The sequence below is a fragment of the Rhinatrema bivittatum genome, chromosome 4 (assembly GCF_901001135.1).
Source record: "Rhinatrema bivittatum chromosome 4, aRhiBiv1.1, whole genome shotgun sequence".
NCBI lineage: Eukaryota > Metazoa > Chordata > Amphibia > Gymnophiona > Rhinatrematidae > Rhinatrema > Rhinatrema bivittatum.
Window position 1 is genome coordinate 225,723,139 of NC_042618.1, and position 17,589 is coordinate 225,740,727.

The window sequence follows — 17,589 nt, forward strand, 5'->3', positions numbered from 1 at the left end:
TGATTGCATGGTGACAGGCAAGGGGATACATTAGCTTTTGCCATGATGCTCCCGAAGCGACCCAGCAGCAAGGAGTGCCAATCCTCCATTGGTGCCAGGGGTCTGCGATGGTCTCCACCGTTCCTAATGCCAGTCACCGATCTACCTCAAACGTCCAAAGAGGATCTGACCATCCCTCCTTCCTCCCAGTTGGTGTTGGCATTGGCAACATTCAAGAAAGAGCTGGAGTGCCGAGTCCAGCTAGCGGTGGACTAGGCACTGCAGGACTTTGTCCTGTGGCACCAATGGCACTGGACCTGGTGCTTCCCATCCATGTACCGCTTCTGGAGAAGCTCAGTGTGCTCATCGGTGCGATACTGACCAGCTGGCATTGGTTCTCAGGACAGCATTGGTGTCCAGCGGAGCACAGAGGTCTCTCCCTACTGATACAGTGGTCATCGCCGGTTCCTCTGAGGTGGAAGCTCCACTGAGGTCAGCAGAGACTCTGAGGCCTGCCTTACCCCGTCCAGTTCTACAGGTACCTGCACCTCTGGACAAAGGCTGAGCACCTAGGGACCCATCCCCTGTCACATTGAAGATGAGGAACCCTATGACCCCTAGTGATGATGTTTCAGAGTCCTTCTCCAGAGGAGCAAATGAAGTCTCCTCCTCAGGAATTAACCTTTGCAGTTTCTATGAGGGTGATGGCGGAGGCCATTCCTTTCCAGTTATTGATGGAGGAGGATGCCGGGCATAAAATGCTTGAGATCCTCCAGTTTGTGGAGCCTCCTAAGGAGATTGTGGTGGTCCCGGTACACGAGGTATTTAAAGAGTTGCTGCTGAGGATATGGGAACATCCCCTCACAGTGCCTCCCGTTAATAAGAAGGCAGTCGGGGTTTACCTCATCCAGAAGGCTGCCGGATTCAATAAATAGCTGTCCTACCCATCAGCAGTGATTGAATCTGCCCTCAAAAGGGCTAAGCACTCTGACCCATTCCTTGGTGCCCTCCTGGCAAGGACCATAGAGCAATGGATGCTCTTGGGAGGAAGGTATTTCAAGGAGCCATGCTCATTGCCCACATTGCTGCCTATTATCTCTACATAAGCCAATACTCTGACATCTGGAAACAGGTGCAGGAGGTGGCTGAGCAGCTGCCTCAACAGCAGCAGGAGACCTTCATGTTGTTGGTGCAGAAAACATGAGGTCAGTGTGACCTACGATGTTTTCGAGACAGCATTGAGAGTCTCTACAGCGGGAATCAGCTTCCGCAGAATGGCATGACTGTGGGCCTTAGATCTCCGACCGAGAGGTACAGGAATGACTTGCTGATGTGCTGTGTACTGGAGAGAATCTCTTCAGAGATGGGGTGAGGGATGCTGTGGCCTAGCTTTGGGACCACCATGAAATCCTCCAACAATTTTCTGCCAATACTCCAGACCCGTTCTCTTTCTTTAGGAGGACAGTGAGACCGTGGCCAAGGAAGACTTTCTTTAGCCAAAGGAAGTACTATCCTCTGCCTTCTCATTTCAGTCAACACCATCAGGACTCCCACGGCTGTCCTAGGTAGCATAGAGCCCCCAAACCCCAGCTAGCTCCTCCATCAACTCCGGGTCATAGGGAGCACAGGCCAATTGCTCCTACCTGGGACGATGGACCCGCTGGTTAGGGGCAGGCTGTGGTTCTTTGTGAACTAGTGGCCCAGTATAACCTCGGATAAGTGGGTTCTGTCCGTCAAGATTAATAGATTAATTGAATCTATTAGGTGTCCTACCAAATTGCACTCTGTGCCCATCTTGAGGGCTGGTAGTGCATTAGGAGGTACTACTAACAGAGCTCTCCTCCCTCTTAATGGCCAGAGCGGTCGAGCTCGTACCACCAGGGCAAAGAGGGCGGTGATTCTACTCATGTACTTCTTGACTCCAAAGAGAACAGGAGGACTCTGTCCCATCCTAGACCTAAGGGCCCTGAACAAGTTTCTAAGAAATGAAAAGTTCAAGACTGTTTCCCTGGGGCATCATGATCCCCCCCCCCCCCCCTTTGCTAAAAGGGGACGGACTATGCTCCCTTGACCTAAAGGATGCATACACTCACATCAAGATCTTCCCCGTTCACAAGAAGTATCTTAGATTTGTGGTGGGAAAACAGCACTTCCAATACCGGCTGTTGCCATTTGGGCTTGCATCAGCTCCATGGGTATGCATGTTTTCCATATTTATTTATTTATTTATTTGTATATACCGGTTGTTTGATTTTACATATCTGGATGATTGGCTGGTCAAGAGCACATCTCAGGCAGGGGAGTCACTAGGGTTCATTCCCAACTACCCAAAGTCCCATCTCAGCCCGTCACTTCACTTGGACTTCATAGGAGCCCTGCTAGACATTTATTTATTTATTTATTTATTTATTTAAAACTTTTATATACCGACATTAGTAAGGAACATCACATCAGTTTACATCCAAACTAAAAGGAGGAAAGTACAAAAAATGGGTATAGGCATAGAACAAAAGAGGCCGAGGGGAGGCCGGAAACATATCAGTGAGGGACAAAAGCAAAAACAGGTAATGAGCAACAGGTAACAAAGTGGAGAACTTTATACAAGATCAAATAATACAGAGACATAGCTCAGGCCAAAGTTTCTTGCCTCACCAAAGGGCTGTCACCTTGACGAACATTGAGGCAGAGATTTAACAGAGCTAGCAGGTGTCAGCCTGGAATATATTGTTGGACCATATGGCCACAACTATCCATGTCTCTCCCTTGGCACATTTACACATGTGCAGAGACCAATGGACCCTGAGGTTGCAGAGGTGCCAAGTCACTCAGCCTCCAGAAGTGCATCCGAATCACCCCATCTCTCCAGGACTCATTGTCCTGGTGGCAGATACTTTCAAATCTGGAATGGGGGATCTCTTTTTGAAGTCCTCCCTACCCAAATTGTCCTAATCATGGATGCAGCCACTCTGGAGTGGGAAGCCCATGTAGATGAGCTCAGCACCCAGAGTCTCTGGTCCGCTCAGGAACACTCTCTTGTCAAATCGATTTCCTGGAGCTTTGGGTGATCAGGTACCGCTCTGGGCTTTCAGAGATCGGCTGTTCAACAGAGTTGTCCTGATCCAAACCTATAACCAAGTAGCCATGAGATATGTCAACAAGCAGGGAGGCACAGGGATCATACCTCCTGTCAGGAAGCGGTCCAGATCTGGTCGTGGGCCCTGTCCCACTGGATGGTGCTCAGAGCCATGTACCTGACCGAAAGGAGAACATGGTAGCGGATAGGCTGAGTCAAGCCTTTTGACTCCACGAGTGGTCCCTGGACCAGGGGGTAGCGAATCGGATATTCTGCCTCTGGGGGAGCCTAGATGTAGATCTGTTCATGTCCCCCTACAATAGGAAGGTGCCTCAGTTCTACTCCCTATACAGGTTAGATGGCAAACTAGCCTTGGACGCTCTTGCCCATCATTGGGGCAAGGGTCTTCTGTACACATATCCTCTGATTCCCTTAGTGGCAAAGACTCTCTTGAAGCTTTGTGAGGCTGGGTGACTATGATCCTCATAGCCCTTCATTGGCCGAGACAGGTCTGGTTTCCACTCCTGTGGGAGTTGTCTATCTGGAGACTGATCAGTCTGGGGACTTCCCCAGATCTCATCATGCAAGATCAAGGCAGGCTGCGGTATCCCAACCTTCAGGCCCTGTCACTCACAACCTGGATGTTGAGAGGTTAATTCTGCAGCTGCTTGATCTTTCAGAGGATATGTCTTAGGTCCTGGTGGCTTCCAGAAAGCCTTCCACTAGAAAGCCCTATGGATTGAAATGGAGGAGGTTTTCCATGTGGTGTGAACCGAAGGTCCTAGATCCATTTTCCTGCCCCATACAAAAACTTCTCGACTACCTTCTACACCTATCGGAAGCTGGCTTAAAGACTGATGTCATTAGATTTCACTTCAGTGCAAGTGGCACATACCACCAAGGTATAGATGGTACGCCCATCTCTGTACAGCCTATAGTTGTACGATTCATGCAGGGTCTACTTCAATTGAAGCCTCTCGCTGTGTCTTGGGACGTCAACATGGTGTTAGTTTAGTGGATGAAAGCTCCTTTCAAGCCGCTGTGCATCTGTGAGCTGAAGTATCTGACCTGGAAGGTGATATTTTTGGTGGCAGTCACCTCAGCGTGCAGGGTCTGCAAGCTCCAGGCCTTAGTGACTTATCCACCTTTCACAAAGTGTATCATGAGATGGTGCTTTTCCGTAGGCACTCTTAAGTTCCTGCCAAAGGTGGTGTGGACTTCCATCTTAATCAATCAATCGTCTTGCCAACATTCTTTTCCAGGCCCCATTCACACCAAGGCGAACGAGCACTGTACAATTTGAACTGCAAGTGAGCTTTAGCTTTCTCTCTGGAGCTGACAAAAGCTCACCCAACTTTTTATTTCTTTGGCTAGGAGTTTTGGGCATTGCCATTGCCAAGCAGACACTATCTAGTTGGGTGGCAGATTGCATCTCCTTCTGTTATGCCCAAGTGGGACTGCATCTTGGGGTCATGTCAAGGCTCATTCTGTCAGAAACATGCTTACCTGTAACAGATGTTCTCCTAGGACAGCAGGATGTTAGTCCTCACGAAATCTGCCCGCCACCCTGAGGAGTTGAGTTTCTCCTGTTTTTTTGTTATATATCTAATTCTATATTGTAAGACTGGAGAGGGATCTCGCATGGGCACGTGGTATAGGGCGTGCTCAGTGTGCCAAGTCATAAGCTTTCCGTGTTAAGGCTTCCGTATCAACCATGTGTGAAGACTAACATCCTGCTGTCATCAGAGAACTCCTGTTACAGGTAAGCAACTCTGCTTTCTCTGTCTGTCAAGAAGGCAAAAAGGGGCTAAGAAGTGCTTCTATTCCTCTTGTGGTTTTGTTTTTGTTATGAAAGGAATATGCAGGGACTGCTGAACCAACTCAGGGAATTGTCTGCTAATTTCATTATGGACTGTAACTTTGGTGTGTTAAGTGCGTGAGCTTCTAGCTAGCCAGAATACGGTAAGCAAAGCTTCTTGGATATGGCCTTCAGGACTTATGTGCCTAGGAATATCACCTCGTCGTTGTCTGTGCTCCAGCCTGTAAAGCTATGAATGTATATTGACCTGAATGTCCAGTAAGCAAAATTAGAGGTAGCATTTTTGATGTTTGTAGGCAATAGGAAATGTTTGGGACAGGAACACATTTTATCGGGTATATACCATTTCTGGTAGTCATCTTTTAGGCTGATGCAATACAGATGCACTAAAACTGTGCGACCAAAGGGGGCGGCTGCTTTCCTAACACGTGCCCATCCACCTCTCCCAGGCACGCAATGCAGTAGGCCAGTGGTTCTCAACCCTGTCCTGGGGACCCCCCCAGCCAGTCGGGTTTTTGGGATATCCACAATGAATATGCATGAGAGAAAATTTGCATGTTATGGAGGCAGTGTATGCAAATTTTCTCTCATGCATATTCATTGTGGATATCCTGAAAACCTGACTGGCTGGGGTGGTCCCCAGGACAGGGTTGAGAACCACTGCAGTAGGCATATGAGCTGCTGCGTTAATAAGGAGGCAAAAGGGGGAAATTATGCGTCCGTAGCACCTCCCTGGCATTGGGCACCCAGGAGAAGTGGCTGTGCATGGGTTAGGTAAACATATGCTCAGTTTGAAAATGGACGCTCATTAATTGAGCATCCGTTTTCCTATCCTGACCGCCGGCAAGATATATATTAAAGATTTTTTTTTTTACCTTACCCCTTTTTTCAATTCCTCTGATTTAATATCGCCACAATTTTAAGTTGGAGGAACTGCAGAAAAGCAGTATTTTCTGCTTTTCTGTTAACTTTAGGGGCTCCTCAACACTTAACACTTGCTCCAGGCAGGAGTTAATTTTTTAGAGTAAAAATGTGTGTATCAGGTGCGCATTTATTTTTTACATAAGTGGGTAATAGCAAATAGCCTTATCAACATGAATTTACATGTGATGAGTGCTATTAGCTATGCGCTGGTTTTGGATGCGCATTTTGGACACGCTAATCCCCTTATTGCATAAGGGGGTTATGGTCTCACATCCAAAACGTGCGACCAAGCGCTCATTAACCTGCGCGCTAGGCTCAGCGCACGATATTGTATCAACCTCTTTGTGCATTACTTTGTCCTGTAATTGCAGATGTGTGCTATTCTGTGTCATTGCTAGGGTTATATAAAATACTTAATTTGCAGTAAACATCTGTAGGCATAAGACCTGAAATTTGCCATGTCTTCCCTTTCCAACACTAGTAAAACTACTGACCATAGGCATTGCACTATATTGTTAACTTCATAAGCGCTGTTCTTTACTGCAATGTTGACACCCAGTCTCTTCCTCTTTGCTCAAACTCTTAGCCACAGTGGTCTTATCTCTGAGCTTATGTTGCAGAGCTAGCATGGCAAATGGGGTTATTCTATGAGATCTGATAACTTGTAATTGTGGCAGGAAGCAAATTACAATACCTTTTGGTCAGAGCATTGCTTGAGAACAGCTCTTGCATGGTGCAAGATCTTACCAAGGTCAACTCAGAAGTGCTAAAATGTGCTTGGCTAAAGAAAGAAACAAGTCTTTGGTGGATGGACATGAGAAGAAAAAGCAATCTTCTTCTCCAGCAGGGTTCTCTAATAATGTCCTGCCATCTTCTCTTTATGCCTGCTCAGCTGCTCCTAAACCTTGCTACTTAATGTTTATTCTCACAAGGTGCAAAGATTGTTTTCAGGCCCTCTCCCAGTGAGACTTCTACCCAAGACTTCTTTTCCCTCAGCATGCGACTTATTCTCTCTATAAGTTATGGTGCACCCGAGTCAGCGTGTGAGCAAACTGTTCAAACCCTCACCTTGCCTCCTACTCTAACCTTCACCTTGGCTGCTAAGCCCACTGCAATCTTATATTCCGTAGCAACTAATAAATTGTCCAATGCAAATTACAGTTTACATTCATAATCAATTAAAATCAAAATAACCATGACGAACATAACAAATAAAACCAGCAAATCTGCATAAAACTGTTAAAATCAATGAATCACATAATCAAAAGCCTGTTTTAAAAAGCTTAGCCCTCACTTTTTTTCTAAATACCAGATTAGTGTTTCCCAAACTTTTCATGCCCAAAGCATAGATACATTAACAAAACTGTTGTGGGACACACCAGCCTCCACGGAGGAGGCAATGCGGACATGGAAAGAACTCACATGGCCAAAGAAGAGCTAGGAAAATCTCTCTTCCGAATTCTAAAATAAAGGGCGAGAGGAGGTGAAGAGGCAGTGGACCAGCTCCCTTTATATCCAAGTGCAGAAAAAGGGAGATGTTAATGTGGAGCAAGCAGCAGGTAGCCACCTCAGTTTGTTACCTTTGCTGCCATATTGCAACTCTAGAGCCCCCTTCACTGCTGCTCCTCCCAACACTCAGAGTGAGTCACATCCAGTGCTCAAGGGATGCTCTCCCCATCTCATTTGGGAGTAAGACAGAGACTGGAAGGACTCAGATGGGGAAGATAAGGAAGTGCCCTGTACATTGTGTGTGCTGCACTAAGTGGGATCCTGCTATCTGTGCCTTTCATGCTGCCCATTAATTATACCATAGCTGTTACCAATACTACTATTACTGTAGCTAGGAAGAAGAGGCATGCATGATTACAAATATTCTCAGATAGGATCTCCTACATGTTTTAAGAGCCACTGTTGGTGTTTCTTGTTGCTTTGAGGTGCTGAGAGCAGAGCTCTGGTGCTGGTCTGGATCTGAGCATTAGGCAGTGGTGACTTTTTCCAAGGCACACCAGTCGGAAGGGGGGGAGGGGCACTGCATCAGATAATGGGTTTCATCCCTTAACACATCAGGTAAAGAATTCTGTAAAATAGGGCCAATTATGTAAAAGGTCTTAGCATTCAATTTAAACTTCTGAAAGGATGGTATAGTGAGTAAATTTGTTTTTAATCTGAGGAGCACAAAGCCCATGAATGAACATAGGGTATCAATAAGTTGGCTAAACAATGGGATCACTCATTATGTATAACCTTATGAATAATTTCCAATCTTGTCTTCAGTGTGCAAGCACTACAGATCAAATTTTTTTCCTCCTTTTTTCCTTTCTGTATTCCCTGACTCCCTTTCTTCTTTGCCGAGTCTTTAGCACTCATTCCTTTCCACACATTGTGCAGCTCAAGATTGTAAACCATCACAGTCTCTCTCCTTCTTCACCTTCCTTTTTCACATGAGCCAGTCCATTCTCTGCATACTCCCCATACCTAAGAGAATAGATAGGACTCTCTACATCTTGGGATCCTAGTATTTTTTTTTAAGCTGCTGCTTTTTCTTCTGGGGCACTGGGTTCATGAACTAAGAGTTTGTTTTCTGCTGTTGGACTGAACCAAGTGACAATTCGGAAAGGTGGCCTGGGTCAGACCTAATAAAAGCAAGACGAGAGAGAGCGAGTGAAGCTTGAAGAAATAAAAAAAAGTTAATACCAGAAAGTTACAAATTTACATGTTTGAACATGTTGTATTGAAGGCCTTCTGTCTCATCCTACCTTTTGCCCAGAGCAAGGAATTGTGTTTGATAGTATGCCTAGAAAATCCAAATACCAAAATAATTTAATGTTGAAATAGAGTACTGAGGTGTTAGTTAATGTCAATGAAGACGACTGGAGTGTTAAATGGGAAGAAGCTCATCACATCGCTCTGTGTTGTAGAAGAGCTGATTTAATAAACAGACGTTTACTCCGCACATACAGATTTCCACTATTTTATCATCATTTCAGTCATGTATATAGTCCCTGGTGATGGAGAAAATGAGGTTTGAGAGGGTCTCGCCTGCATGCCTGATGTCCAATTGTTGATGCCTTTTGGTCAGCTGTATTCACCGAGACTTAATAAAATCTCCCCTGAACTAGCACTGTTGGGATACCAATAGCTGGTAAAATGAAAGCTTATTTTTCAAATGCTGCTGGCTGTAAGATTTACTGTCGCTCGATCCTGGAAGCAGACACTTACTTTGGGCAGTTGAAGTTCTCAGTTTTTCGAAATTGCTCAGATTTGAAAGACTGATGCACTGTCTCAAGGGGGTCACTTGAAAGAGATCATTTGGGGCAAATTGTGGGATTTCTAAACTTTACCGTATTAATAATAATTCACAGCATTAGCAGATCTATTTTAATCACTTGGTATACAGAGGTTGCAATTTGTAAATGATTCAAAATTTGTCACTATTTTATTTTTTTATTTGTTTATAAATGGTCATTCTCGTATATTCACATTGTTTGGAATGTATCTGGTAATGTTACATATTTACTGTCCTGTGAAGAAATAAGTTTATACTGAAAAAATCTGCTTCTCTATCCTAGGCACTTGGTTGTATCTGATTATAAAGTTCTCTGGCTTGATATTTGAATACTTAATTTCTCCCTTTGTTCCTTCTTTTAGGTACTCCACCTCTGCATTCTCCCAGTTGGAGAGGGTTGGTATACGACATCCTAAACCAATACCTTTTATCGGCAATATGCTGCTTTTTCAGAAAGTAAGAAGGTTTTACGCTTGCGGTCACATAATCAAGAAACTGTGTGCAAAGTTATTTACCATCATAACGGTTTACAATAGGGCACCTATATCAAAGAGAATATAGATCATAATTTACATAGATGGTGCTATTACTATTCGGTAACAAACAATATAAAGACTAATATGGTTTATGATAAGGATTTTACATTTAAAGAAAATCACTTGGGGGATTGTATGTTTTATAGCAATTCATCCTGCTAGTTTGACTACAGTTAAAAATAGTGGTGAACTAAATTCCAGTAGTAACTTGCCTGTTCCTTCTGATTTAAAGCCGGGAGTCTCTCCAGGCAGCCTCTAAAGTTGTGCTAAGCCAAAAGTGATACATCCAGTTCTTGATGAAGTCCTGTCTCTTCCATTTGATCCTGCAGCATTTGAGTAACAATGGTTCGACAACACAACTGCTTTAGCAGGTGCTGCCTTGTTGGATTAACATATATTTGTGATTTAACTTTCAAGAGTTAGAATTCCTTTATTAGGTTAGTGTAAAATGATACACCTAGGGAAAAATAATCCCAACTACAGGTCCTCAGTGCTGGGCTCTGTATTGGGAGAAACAGTCCAGGAAAAGGACCTTGGAGTCCTTGCGGGATGATACATGGAAATCTTCAATCTGTGTTTGCAGTTGTGATTCATAAAGCAAAAAGAATGTTAGGAATGATCTGAAAAGGAATGGAGAATAAAACAGGGGATATCATATTGTCCCTGTATCGATCCCTGGCGTGACTGCATGTTGAATATTGTGTGCAGTTCTGGTCACCCCCATCTCAGAAAAAACCGTGTAACTAGAAAAGGTGCAAAGAGAGTCACTAAATGGATGAAACTGCTCCCTGTGATGAGAGAGGCTAAACAGGTTAGGGCTCTTGAGCTCGGAAGAGAGACTGTTGAGAAAGACCCTTGGTCTGACCCAGCATGGCAATTTCTTATGTTCTTAATTTCTTAACATAATAAAAGTTTATGAAATTGTGAGTGGGATGGATCTGGTAAATTGGAGACAGTTATTTAACTTATTTCCCCTTTCAATTTCTAAAACAAGGGGACACTCCATGAAATTAACAGAAGATTTAAACAAATCATAAAAAGTACTTTTTTCGCCCAAAGCACAATCAAGCTGTGGAATCTGTTGCCAGAGGACATGGTCAAGGTGACTAGCATAGCAGGGTTTAAAAGAGGTTTGGATAGGTTCCTGAAGGAAAAGTCCTTAAAACATTATTAGCCAGGTAGATTAAAGAAAGCATTTGCTATTCCTGGAAGTGAATAACAAAAAAAAAAAAGATCTACGTTTTTTTGGATCGGCTGTGAATTTGTGACGTAGACTGGCCATTGTCAGAGACAGGAGGCTGGGCTCGATGGACCTGGGTCTGATCCTTCATGGCATTAGGTGGTGGTTTCTAACTTTTACATGGTGGTGTTATGGAACAATTTCCAGTGGAGAGAGGAGCAGCAACAGCAGCACTAAGGGCCTGAGTCACGAAGGCTTTTCTCTTATTCTGAGTTTTATGTAGAAGCCTGATGTATTGGGCCCTAAATACATTCAAATGAAGTAAGGAAAAAAAGATTGGTGGATTTAACAATGTAGCTAGACTGAAGAGAAAAAGACCGATTTAGAGAGTAAAGTAGTAAGGATTTTTTTTTTTTTTTTTTTTTTTTTTTTTACAGCATTGTAGAATTGGTCACAGATGCACAATTTTTATTGCCTTCTCTGTATTACCATAGAGAGAGAGAGCTGGTAGGCGATTAAAAGAGAGCTGGACTCGGCCCTCTCATCAGCTTAGCCATCTTGTAATTATACAACTTTCAGCACTTATTTTGCCACCAGAATGATTTAGAAACCTGGGATGAAAAGGATTGTGCTGATGTTTTGTGCAAACAGACTGATTTATTTAAAAAAAAAAAAATGCACATGCTACTGCAGCTGCCAGTGAGATTATTCAGTAACCAGATAACACACAGAGGTGGGGACCATAAAGCGAAGGCCATCCAAAGCCAGAGCTGTGAAGGAAGAGCAGCCAGGCTCTAAGTGCAATGCTGTTACACGGTAAAGAATAACACCATTGCTACGCAGAACACTGTAGAATTTGGGAACTGCACATTTTTTTACCTTTCAAATACCATTTCTGTTCTCTTAACAATAGCATTTGTTCTTATTTTAACAGCACTAATAATTGTGTAATTTATAGAATTCAATCACCCTGTAGCTCATTGTTTTAATGTTTTTGTAAAAATTCTTTGATATTCATTTTCAGACAGATGTGATTTCCCTTCCTCCCTTTACTCCTCCTCTTTTCTTTTAGAAGGAACACCTTGCAGCCACTGTTCAAAATCATCCCAGGTTGATAGCGACCAAACGTTGCCACCATCCGATTCTTAGGGTATGGCGATTTATCAGTTAGTGGGCTCCATTAAGTGCTTGCGAGACGCATCTGTGTCTCAAAAGCACTTCCAATAATTTTTTTCACGGTTGCAGCCACTGCAACTGAACTGGCCTCCAGTCGGTAGAAGTAGGGTTGAGCCAGACCACCAGGCCGGCGCGTGGGCAGGTTACCCACAGCCTACCTATTCTGTAGATAAGTGAGAGGCATTGGTTTCTGGTGCTGTAAATCTGTGGCCTTCCATCGGCACTAAATTGAATGCATAAATATACACCACTCCTGCTGTTGGGCAATCTAAGTGTACTTTTGGAGCTACATAAAGCTCAGTTTTGTTTTGTATAGCAGGTCCCTGTCGGCCATGTTTTATTTAAGTGTGGGCCTGAAAGGCTGTGGACAGCTTTCCTGCCCTGCATATTAATGAGGGGCAGGCCCCTTTAGTACCTCAGCACATGCACAGGGTCCTCTTTGTTTAACTCTGTTTCTTTGCCGCCAGGCATACTGCTCTTCTGCTTCTCTTGAATGTCCTACTTCTTCTGAATGGACAAGGGGATGGTGTGGAAGAAAGGGACAAATGGAAACTTTGTTGTTTCAAGTCAGGGATCTAGTTTAACTGTTTTATGGCTGGGGGTGGGGGTGGGGGGTGTGGAACAGAAAGATCCTTTTTTCTTCTAAGCATCTGTCAAGAAGCATCCTTTGACAGGCTGGGAAAGAAAAATATGCAGTCAGGCTCTTACTCTGGTGAACTGAATCCTTAACGCAACTGTTCGGGCCTGCATATGCTTACAGCTTAATGGCACAGAATTTAGGATTGTGACGGCTGCTCTGTGCCGCTTACCCAGTGCTTTCTTTTCAGGATTTTAACTGCCGCTCTGTGCAATTACTAGGCTAGATGGAGAGGGAGGAGATGGATTAAAAGCAGGGAAAAATCTTATTTAATTGTAAATAAAGGTTCATGGCTCCATTGCTTCATTGGAGCTGGCGAAATATTTTGTGGGAACGCACAGCAGAAACCAAGAGATGACAGCCCTGACATAGATATAGTATTGAAACATGGTGCCAGGTTGGGTGATAAGTATTGGGGCTAGGTTTTATGTGCAATAAGGAAAAATACAAGCAAAGTTGGACAATTGGGTCCAATGATTATAACTAGGGGAGGCAGGTGGAACACGACCCATTTACTCTCTGCGTTTTTTTTTCCAAACCTAATTTTTCAAGTTATGTTTAATTGTTTCACATTCCAAATGACCCCGGATTATCAAGTAACCAGTATTTTTATGCATTTTGTGGTATGTAGCTCCTGCGCCTGCTTTTCCTTGGTAACCAGGAGGTCGTGGGCCAGTGCAGCTCCCATGCTTGTGTGTTCTTGCCGCATACTGGGGAAAGGCTACATCTTTCAAGGCCCTTAGGGTTTTTTTTTCTTCTGGAGGACCTCTGAAACCGTCCAATAGCAAAAACACACCACCACTGTGGAGTTCAAAATAAAATTATTTACTGGTAAAACTTGACTAACATTTTTGTTAGTACACAGTCTACAGAAAAATTTAATGCCAAGAAGCAGTCTCTGCTAATAGTGCAATGGCACGTCCTGGCAGTGTGGAATATGGTGTTTTGGAACTGGATGCTCTTCTTTAGCCTCTGCTCATGCTTTCCCCTAGACAGCGTCTCTAAGATGGCTTTCCCCCAGCTTGGCAATCCTCTTGACAACGTTAGCTGGGAAATGCCACTTTTTACTCATTGGAAGTGATCTCCATGGACAGCTGAGGAAAAGGAGAAATACCGCTCTCTTCCTGTAGACCATCTCTGGTTCTTCAGTGGTTTCAATGCTCCTCTTGAATCTCAAGACAGTCTCCCTAGCCTTGGATCCCGGCAGGCTACCTAGGATAGAAGGCAGGGCAGGCCTTGGAGAGGTCACTCCTACAGACCTAATTTTTGGGAAAAGAGATCTGACAAAGAGGAGGGCCCAGGAGTGTTGTTAAACTAATGACTCTTCCATTAGGGAGTGCCAAATACATTCACCACTTCTCTCTCTCTCTTTTTACACTCAGGGTCTGATGAGTTTCTGTGGCCTACTAGTAAGGGACAGTTTTGTGACCTTACAAATATGTATTTTGCCATTTAAGTGTAATAGTGACCATTTCCTGTTGTTTCACACTTTGAATGCTTGTGTGAATGTTGTATTAGTCTATGATAAATTATAGTGAATCATTTTTTAGTTCATCATTAAAATATTTTATAGCATATTTTGTAGCATTATTCAACTTCTGCCCTCCACTTCATGGTGTTTCTTCTTTCCCTTCCCAAATCATCTATCTCGTACCCTCTATTTATTATTTCTCTTCTTACCCTTTCCTCAAAGTGTCTGACCACCTCCTGCTTTTCTACCAAATGCTTGTTCCCTAATCACTCCCCAAGATGCTTTTCCTTCTCCACTCTCCCCATGATGTGTCTTCACTTGCTCCATAGGGCGCATTCTTCCTCTGCTTTCTTCCTGTGACATTCGAAGCTACCCAGTTGGAAAATAGGTTGCAGCACCGCAGAGTTCTGTAGCACGGGGTGACCTTTCACGTGTGGTATCTGAGTGGGATGCTGACCCTGCACAGAAAGAGAGAAGGCGTCCCCCAAGGCTCTGCTCTATCCCCCACCCTCTTCAATATCTACCTACTGCCCCTCTCTCAGCTGCTCACAAACCTAAACTTAATACACTACCTCTACGCAGATGACATTCAGATCTTGATCCCTATAAAAGAATCCCTTCCAAAAACGCTTACCTACTGGGAAAACTGCCTTAAGTCCATTAACAGCCTCCTCACCAGCCTGAACCTGGTTCTCAATGCAGCCAAGACAGAAATCCTTCTTATCTCCCCCGACCACTCGGCCTGCACCGATCAGACATTCCCCAAATCCCAGACCACTCAAGTAAGAGACTTAGGAGTAATCCTTGATAACCATCTGAATTTAAAGAAATCAATCAACAATATCACTAAGGACTGTTTCTATAAGCTTCAAGTTCTGAAAAGACTCAAACCCCTTCTTCATTTCCAGGACTTCAGAATATCCTCCAGTCAACGCTGTTCTCTAAAACTGACTATTGCAACACTCCCCTCTTGGGGCTCCCTATCTCCGCCACCAAACCACTACAGATAATCCAGAACGCAGCAGCTAGAATCTTAACCAACACTAACCGGGGAGCTCATATCACTCCCATACTCCGAAACCTGCACTGGCTGCCAATAAAATACAGAATCTTGCACAAGGCACTCACCATAATCCACAAAACCATCCACAATCAACTACCACTAGACCTTCAGATCCCATTCAAACTCTACTCATCCGCAAGACCCATCAGAGAAGCATATAAAGGAACCCTACAAGTCCCACCAACTAAATCCACACGCCTAACTTCCACCAAAGAACGTGCATTCTCCACAGCGGGCCCCGTCATTTGGAACAACTTGCCAACTGACCTAAGATTGGAACCCTGCCTTCCAACCTTCCGAAGAAAACTTAAGACCTGGCTTTTCTTCCAAGCCTTCCCCTAATTTCTAAAATGTCAACATACTTCTCAACCAAACTCAGCCCAACTGACTAGACTCTCGGACCAGTCCCAGTATATACATATGTATTTAACCTCTAGTTTTTGCTGTCCTTCTACTTCCTGGCTACTCTAGCCCCCAAGTTCAATCTCCTTGTTATATGTAACTGTGCTTTGGCCTTCTTGTTATATGGTTATTTAGTTAGTCCCTAAGTTCCATGTAAACTGGTTTGATATGAATCTTTTCATGAAGGTCGGTATAGAAAATGTTAAATAAATATTTTTACTGACTTCGAAAGAATACTTTTATGCAGTTTTCACTTAATGAACATATTAACTCATCTAGGAGGATACCGCTATCATAAAGGTCGATTTTAAAAACCCTAGATGCGCCAAAGACAGGAGATACACGTGTGTCTTGGGCTGGCATGTGCCCCATACGTATTTCTCGGTACACGCACAAATCAAAAAGTTTAAAAAAGGGGCGAGGTGTGGGCATGGTCTGGGTAGAGCATGGGTGGGACATGGCTGTTCCGGGAAGTTGCCTTGAAATGTGCACCTAAGTATTTATGATCGCAAGTGAGTGCCAGGATCTCCTACCGTGTAACTTTACGTCTGCTATGGACGGTGTGTAAGTTTAAAAAAAAAAAAAAAAAGCAAGTCAGCTGTGCTTTAAGAGTCGGGGTTAAGAGTAAAAGGGAGGCTACGTAATGGGGGGATGGTGGTTAGGAAGTCCAATCCGTTAAGTAGGCAAACTGAGAAAAAGGGCTATTGGGTCCACGCGCATTTTTATATCCCCCCCCCCCCCCACTTACGTGGTATAGCCGGCATTTGCATGCACATGTGTGTGTCCATTTAAAATTGCACGCACTCATATGTGTAGAGCTGATTTTATACCATGCGCACACACACACGCTAGGGACGATGCAAGGGTGCGTAGCACCCTAGGCAGATCAATGTAACACTGCCCCCCACGCCCCAAACCCACCCTGAGTTGAATGTGCCGCTGACAGTGCCAGATAAATAGTTATGGTTACCCTCTTAAAATGCTCTCGCGCTCCCTCTCTCTTTCTCACCCTCTCTTACCTAGCGAGTGTTATCGCCCCTTTTTTCACAATTTACTCACGGCGCCCTCATGTACCCCAGCGGCGCCCTGCCCATTGCCGCTGGCCCTGATATGTGCAGATGTTATAATATGGCCGTATCCATTCACGCAAGCTGGCATGCATGTATGCTCGTGAGACTGTTTGAAAGTTGTCATATTGTATAATCTAGATTATATAATGATTCATCAAAAAAGTTTGCAAATACAGCATCTGGGAAGCATTTATTTATTTGAGTTATGTTTGGATTTATCTGCTGCTTTATTATAAAAGTTCAAACTGACTTACAGCAATCAATATATACATGGGCATCACATAACAATATAAACATCCTGCTATACATCATATAAACGCATTAAAAATGTCAGCCTCCAGTCCATCATAACATAATAATCTGCATTAATGATCTCCTGAAAATTTGTAAGTCGGCTATATATATATATATTTTTTTAACTGCAACAGTTTCTTATTTATGTGTCAAACATATTGTATTCCACCAACTATGTATTTTCTAGTGTAACCCAGAGTCCCTGCTTTCCTGTGGCAGATTTGTGTGACAAATTTGTGTAATTTTGCATAAAGATTCACACCTCCTGACTATACAAAAAAGTCACATTTTTTTAAACCATTTGTTTTGTTTTTAAACAGTATTTAAACTATAGCACAAAATCCACAATTTATTTAGTTAAGACATATATTAGAAGTTTTAACACTGAAATATCCCTTTTTTTTTTTTAATTGAGAGATTGCATCTATCCTTTTTTATATTTTCTTGAGAGAGTCCTTGTTGTCTTTCAGAGTATATGAGCATATGTGTACTGAAAATACCCTCAGCAAGTTGTGCTGTTAATTACACATAATAGGGTAGATTTTAAAAGGGTTACGCGCATAGGTTATGCGTGTAACCCTTTAAAACCCCCTGCGCGCGCCAAGCCTATTTTGCATAGGCTCGGCGGCGCGCACAATTCCCAGGGCTTTGCTAGGGGGTGTGTCGGGGGGGGCGGTGC

At 43.7% G+C, this 17,589-nt stretch overlaps 1 protein-coding gene across 8 annotated transcripts in view; it reads left to right on the forward strand.

Annotated features, from left to right (window-relative positions):
• TBXAS1 (thromboxane A synthase 1) overlaps nucleotides 1-17,589 on the forward strand; it is a 396,138-nt gene that overhangs the window by 114,618 nt on the left and 263,931 nt on the right. For all 8 annotated transcript variants that reach the window (XM_029599777.1, XM_029599780.1, XM_029599776.1 and 5 more), the window contains exon 3: nucleotides 9,444-9,537. In XM_029599777.1, the coding sequence (XP_029455637.1) occupies nucleotides 9,444-9,537 (94 nt within the window). The remainder of the gene's footprint in view (nucleotides 1-9,443; nucleotides 9,538-17,589) is intronic.